General features: G+C 37.9%; 1 protein-coding gene across 1 annotated transcript in view; it reads right to left on the reverse strand.

Moving 5' to 3' along the window:
- Window positions 1–7,331, reverse strand: part of TRIO (trio Rho guanine nucleotide exchange factor) — a gene marked incomplete at its 3' end in the record, with an annotated part of 158,167 nt that overhangs the window by 50,338 nt on the left and 100,498 nt on the right. The window contains exon 32 of the mRNA XM_009075227.1: window positions 6,660–6,759. Coding sequence (XP_009073475.1) covers window positions 6,660–6,759 — 100 coding nt within the window. The remainder of the gene's footprint in view (window positions 1–6,659; window positions 6,760–7,331) is intronic.

Below are 7,331 nucleotides of genomic sequence, written 5' to 3' on the forward strand. Positions count from 1 at the left end.
AGTCCATGCAAAACTATGCCAAAGGGGAGAAAGTAAAGCATTTTCCCTTGTTTTCTGGTATCGATTTATGTTACAGTCTTCGTCAGACAAACTCAGAAACGATTGAAACCATCTGTATGCCTGATGGGTCTAACAAAAAAAGCTGATGAAGTATGACTTCACAAAGTGTCCCGTGCAGACCAAATTTTCTCAGGAAGTCCATATCTCAATCACTGCAAGCACCGAGACAGTAACAAGGTGTCACTTTTCAGAAACTGCATCTAGTCCTTGTATTTTCTCCTAATTTCCTACAGGAGCATATCTTTGGGGCTCTGCTTGCTTTCCTGACCCTTTGCTTCCTACAAATAGAAATTAAAATCTATTTTGTGACTGGTAATAGAGATGTTCTTTCTTCTTCTTCTCCTAATAAAAAAGTAAGATCTCAGATTTTATTTTCTCTAAGTATTTTATATAGCATTAAGCTAAAGGAAAAAGCAAACAAAGGCTGTCAGTGGCTATGCCAGAAACTTTGAAAGTACAAAAAAATTCTTTCAGGCTGTGTGGGAATCAGATATCGCAGCTGGTCAGTATTCCACTGAAATTTAATATTCAATCACACTTTAGTATAGTGTGCAAGACACTTCCTGCATGCATTTCTTAAGTCCACACCACCTCAAACATGCACTAATGCTGTTAGATGCAACTCAGGGCAGGACTTCTCCACTACTGCCAAACACACTTAAAACAATGATTTCTCCACTCAGCACACATATGCATCATTTTGGAGAGCTGACCAAAAAAGCATTTACCAATCTTTCTCTTGGGTTAAGAATTATTCTTTCTCCCTACTACAGTAGTGGCTAGGAAATGCTGCTTTCCTTTGTTTCATTGCTTGTTTTCTCTCCATAACACACTTTCTGAAAGCAGTTTCATCTTTCACACTGATTAAATGCAGTTGGACAGCAAGGAGTGTTTGTGATTAAGTGCGTTGCTCAACAGCTGTTGTTGGACAGCTTTGGCAAGGCTCTCTAGGCTAGCTGGAGGGAAGAGCAAGAGGCACAGCAGAACAGGGAGACTGACTTGCACTGAAGGGAAAAGAGTTACAAACCATCTAAATCCAAATTTAGGCTGAACACAGGCTTTATATACTTTATCCATCCTTCTCAAGAAACCCTTTATGTAAACTGAATTAATCACGCATGATAAAAATAAATGATGCTATGTCTGAAACATGGAAAGTGGAGAGACAGAGACGAGATGAGAAACAAAAGCCAGACAGAAACAGAACTGCAGATTAAAGAAGGCGCAAGGTTTAATTAAACAGCTTATCATGGGACATAGTGTCTTGCTGCTGCTGAAATTAATGTTAACCATCTCTGTTCACCTCTCTGGGCCTTTTAATCACTGTTGCTTGGAGAGAGAAAAAAACCCAAATGACAAACATGCACACAGTCACTGGCTGAATACACAGGTTTGCTGAAGTCAGAGGCACCACACTAAGAGTTCATCTGCTACCACTACCTGGGAAGATCACTACTGACCAGATGTACAAGAGCCTTTACATCAGGCCATATAACCCGCTCTCAGGACTGCAAATTAAATTTAATGTCCCATGGTAATTTTATATTCAGAAGGGAAAGGAAAGAGAAGCTAACAAGATTTCTCAGTTATTTCAAGCATGAAAATGTTTAATCCCCTTTTAAAATGGAAACAAGTGCACTGTAGGAGAAAAGAAAATGGGATAGCACCAAAGTTCTGTCTCAAATAATGAGCAATTTCCTTTGACCAGGTAGCTGTCCAGACTTGGTTTCTGGCTCTGAAAAGAGGTGTCTACTCAGAGCCATGTCTGGTTTTTTTACTAGCATTTTTTTTACTGATGGGAGCCCTTTCTCTTCCACAGACTCAGCTGGCAGAACTAAATACTTGGTTGTCTCCTGCTGCTTCAGTCCTTTTTCTGCTTTCCAAAGAACTACACTCAAGCTTAAAGAAGCATGACAATGAAATACAAGTTCACATAGACAGCAGTACAAAGTGTTACCAGCTGGGCACAAAAGACAATTTCTTCAAAACAAAATACTGCTCTACTGACCACCCACAGCAGCTAGCATGAATCCTACTATTTAGGATAAGAATCTATGACAGCTCTTCTAAAAGTCTCTCATCTTCTCAGCTACCAAAATACCACTTTGGATTATTTAATGTTTCTACCAGCTCACTTAATACAAGCATTTAAAAAAAAAAAAATCTATCAGAGCTACACTGTTTCCTTCAGCCTCCCCATTTCATTTCCTGTGCATTGGATGAAGCTCAAAAGACAATGTTAAAAATCGGATGATACTCCGAGGCGAGTAACTGTTGAAAGGCAAAATGAATGGGCTAAGAATCTCTTTTATTTGTTAGCCACCTACAAGGCTGGCTACTCAGCTACAGAATATGAATGGAAGGAACACTGTGAAAGCTGAAGGGCAAAATATTTACTGAGAAGGGTACAGTAAGAGCATCATTAAGTCATAAGCAAGCACTTACTCAGAAAACTGAGATGCTTTGATGGAGTAAAATCCTCTTTGTCAAAAATTTTATATTTCACTCTGGACTCCATTTCACCTTCCAATACTTCAGGATGGGTCAGTGCTATGGATGTACTTAGCATGTCTTGCAACATGAAGATACACCCCATGATAATATACACAGGTTGAAAAGGGATCTAAAATTACCAAGTCTACTTCATTCCCTTGCTCTAGAGCATGATCAGCTACACCTGTGTGAATCATTAACTTTATCCAAACTGTCCTCAAAGAACTCCAGTTATGGAGATTCCCTAGCCTTCACAATCATTCTGCTCTAGGGTTTCAGATTTTCATGCTCATAAAAAATATTATTTCAATCTTTTAAAAAAAACTAAGTCCTTTGATCTCATCCCATCCACTGAAAATATAGGTAACAGACTGATCTGTAACTCTGTGTGGTAGCTTTTTACACACCTGAAGTTCTTCCTCCTGCTTTTTTTCTTTAGACTTCTTAGTACAAGGCCAGATAAAGAGTTAGTAAGTTATGTTTGGTAGACATTTGATAAATCTTTCTCTTCTTTCCTCTGGAACTGCTCCAACGGAGCAGTGATTTTCTAAAATTCTGCACTCAAGACTGGCTGCAGGATCTAATAGAAGCATTACAAGTGCTAAGTAAAGAATAAAGATTATGTGTCCTGCAGCTCAGTATTCTATTTCTACAAACCAATATATTGCTGCTTCCCTCGCCCTCAACCAAATGGATCACACTGGTAAAATAATCAACAGCTTCTGAGCCTCTATAGCTTCTCGACCATCCTCTCAAAAACTGTTCAAGATTTGCACTGTCTGCATTAGTAGTTAACTATTTCGACCTATTCACATTAGCTGAAACATGTTCCTATTAAATTGCATTGTATTTTGTCAATTAATTTCTCCCATTTGCCGACATTACTCTGAATTCTAATTCCACCTTCCAATGCAGTTTTCAGATGACATGAAGCTGGGAAGGATGTCAACTTTATAAACATATGGCCTGCTGCATCATCCCAGCCATTACTGAGAAGCAGCATTGCAACAGCAGAGCCAATGAGGAAGTTACAATTCTAGCCCAGAAAGCAAGGGTGGAGAACAAAAAGGGCTAATCATGAAGTTATTCTCTGTTGTTACAATTCCAATTATGTCAGGAAACAGGATGCAAGGAAAGAAGCTCATCTGGATAATATTCAACCACTTACTACCACGACTAAGAATTTTTAGGTCTTTCAATGTGTATCTCTGAGGAGGTGAGAAAAAATATTGACTCTTGGATAAAGGATTTAATTCTCGATATTCTTCATGTATAACAGCTTAGCACTTCTAACCAAAACATTTATTTTAAAAGAATCAATTGTCTGAACATATATATGGAGGAAATAAAAGAATGGTTTTACTTGGCTGTTGACCAGTATGACATGTTTGGTATTTGTTGTCTTTCCTTAATCTCAATAGTGGATACACATGAACAGAAAAAATGGTTGGGAAAAGTATAATTAAGCAAAACAGTGCTAAATATTTTTACCACTTGAGCAATACTATTTTAAATTATTTGATATTTTTAGCGTCTCTTGATTTGGAATCCCATCTCAATTTGGGACATGCTCCAGATTGGACTGAGGAGGTCCACTGCTTCCTCTGGCTAACCACATCAACAGCACCTAAATGCATAACACTGTTTTACTTGATGTCTGTATGACAGTCATACATGATTCAAGCTTCTAAGCTGAGAAGACAGAATTAATTTTAAACCCCAAATGGACTGCAGCTAATGAATTTTCAACATACAAAACGAGAGATTACTTCAGCCTCAGCAACAGTTTTAAGATACTCTACAGATTTTGTTGGCCTTCTGCCTGTTACTGTCCCTTAATAATTTTTATTTCGCATTTTTAAGTAGATTAAAGATTTTCTCTTCTTGATGTATTTGGCAAACCAAAAGATATAATAGAAACATTAAACATTAAACAAAGCCACACTGCTAATACACACACTTTTTTAAAGTGCACAAATAATAAATTAGAAACATTGAACATTAAACAAAGCCACACTGCTTTTTTAAAGTGCACAAATAATAAATTCCTTCCTTGGACATAGGACACATAGCACAAGTAACTTTCAGGGAGTCTTCAGATGGCTTGTTTTGTCAAAGAGAAGTCTAACAAAAATTTAATACACTAATGTGAGAACTCAAAAATACTTTAAAAACAACACTAGAGTCACTAATCACGAACATTAAACAAAGCCACACTGCTTTTTTAAAGTGCACAAATAATAAATTCCTTCCTTGGACATAGGACACATAGCACAAGTAACTTTCAGGGAGTCTTCAGATGGCTTGTTTTGTCAAAGAGAAGTCTAACAAAAATTTAATACACTAATGTGAGAACTCAAAAATACTTTAAAAACAACACTAGAGTCACTAATCACATTCAAAATTTAATTAGTCAGGAAAATATTGAAAAGTGTTCTTCATTTCTCCTTCCTTCCATTCCTCATACTTTTTACTTTTAACTCCTGTTGAACAGGTTGTTGGTATGACTCTTCCCCATGTCAGACTGGAAGACAATCCTGAGGGCATTTTACTCGGCTAACTTTCTTAGCAATTCTCACATGATGCATGAAATATTACTGTGAAGGGCAACAGGAGACAATCCATGCTATTCAATGCAGTAAACAGCATATCACAAACAACTGAAGAAGGGCCATGGCTCTCCAAGGCAGAGAGGGATTGCATCACCTCCATTTGAACTGAGGTACAATCCAGCCAGGCTGTGTGCATACAGCTTGACATCTTAGCCAACAATCAGGGAAATCAGAGAGAGCATCTCTTGCTTCTGGGTGTGATAGATTACCTAAACTCTTAAGAACACAAAAAAATTGAACTAAACTGTTCGCTAGCATGCAAACTACAATTTTTGCAAATCACTAAATAGGTAAGTAAGAATGTAAAGAATAAAACAGCAAAACAAGAGTCAAAAGACTATTTTTTTCTCTAACCAACTGTTTTTTCTCACAGGTGTCTTGACAAGAAGCTACTGCCAAAACTACAGACCAACTTCAGTACAAATGCACAAGGTCAAAACATTCTCGACAAACACAAGAGCAACCTAAGCATCTTATATTTCCCTCCTTCTGTCTGCTTCTTACATGGAATAATCAAACTATTAATAGAGTTTAAGTGACATGCAAAAATACAGAAAACTCCCTGAGTTTAGGTGACAATGGGAATAGTTAAAATATTATTCTGAGAAGCTGTTCACTCAGTAACCCTGTAGGACACTGGTTATTTATCTACGTAGTTTGAATGGCTCATCAGAACAATTTTACCCAGGAAGGTAACAGGCCAGAAAACCCTAACCACACTTTCAAGTAATTTGCTAGGCAGCTTCTGTGTTTTTTCTCATTCTTCTGTTTGATAAACTTCTATTATCCATCTCTACCTCCCTCCAGCATCCTAACACTTCTCACTTGCCTGAAATCTTATTACAACTCCATGTAACACATATGTTTCATAAGAATTTTTACTCTTTTGATGCCTCTCTTTCAACCAGGAGAAACTGTGTCTGTGTATCCTTATGGTGTAATCCAGCCAGAATCTATAGACAGAGATGGAGGAAAGGAAACACCAACCCTAGTATCATATGATACATTGCAGGTTACTCCTGGCAATTTCCATCAGCTTTCATGCAGAAAGTGAACACTCTTACTCCCGTAGGATAAACACCGGAGAGTATTTTTCCTTCACAACAGTAACTGTGTGGCAATTAGCCTGAAGCTAACAAAAAAAGGAGATGGTATGCTTCCAGAAAGGCTGAGACTAACATCAAGAAGAAGTCTGTGTGTTGGTATCAAATTTTACGGAAAATAGAACTTTGTTTTTAAACTGGGTCAAATCTTTGAACAAGCTGCAGAACAGAGAGGACACAGTTTCTTCATGACCTATTATATTGAAACAATCACTCCTGCTCCCCCATGGTATTGAGGTATTTTCTCTATTGCAGACAGCTATTTTTAAGAGACCTGTATTTTTAAGAGACCTTCCATTCCTGAAGGTACTAAGAACTAATTGTGGGTGCTAACTCATGCTAAGGGATGAATCATTTGCTCTCAGAGCACAGCAACACCTGGGAAACTTACCTTATCACTGTCTAGTGTGTTCTGTGAGGTTCGTGAGGCAATTGAAATAGTATCAGGCTGGCTGCTACCATCTCCCTGACTGTCCAGGTCCTCGCCGTCTCTGCAAATAATTCAGTTTTCATTACAATAGTAGTAGTGTATTTATAACATGTTAGTTCCCTACTTGTAACTCTGAAGAAGTTAGACACTTCCTAGACTGTGTGGCAATGGACACCAAATAAACTAACTGATGCAAGAATCAAATATTTAGTACTTAATACTTTGTTCTATGCTGTAAGAGAAGAGATTGGTTTTCTCAAGGTCTACATCATGTAGAATTAGGACAACAACCAACCAGCCAGAACTATGGCAAGAAACTTGCACAGCCACTTAGCCAAAGCTAGCAAGCAAGACACTTAGTCACACATTTTAAGTGCCATGAAAGGAAAACCAAGGACCTGAATAACACATACAGAACTGTAAAAATCTCAAAAGTACAGCTATCCTGTACTGCAGTTCCAAATCCTTTCTGTAATGGCTGAACGCACACAAGTCAGGGGACTGTTCAGAGCAGAAATCTTAAATTCAGCGCTGCAGGAAATGGTAATTATAAGATAAAGCTGGACAAAATGACTCCTGCTTTTGTCCAGTTCACTGAAAGTCATTAGAAATTCAACACTACAGAGGAAAGAG

This window comes from Acanthisitta chloris, unplaced genomic scaffold, assembly GCF_000695815.1.
Source record: "Acanthisitta chloris isolate BGI_N310 unplaced genomic scaffold, ASM69581v1 scaffold5475, whole genome shotgun sequence".
NCBI classification, from domain to species: domain Eukaryota; kingdom Metazoa; phylum Chordata; class Aves; order Passeriformes; family Acanthisittidae; genus Acanthisitta; species Acanthisitta chloris.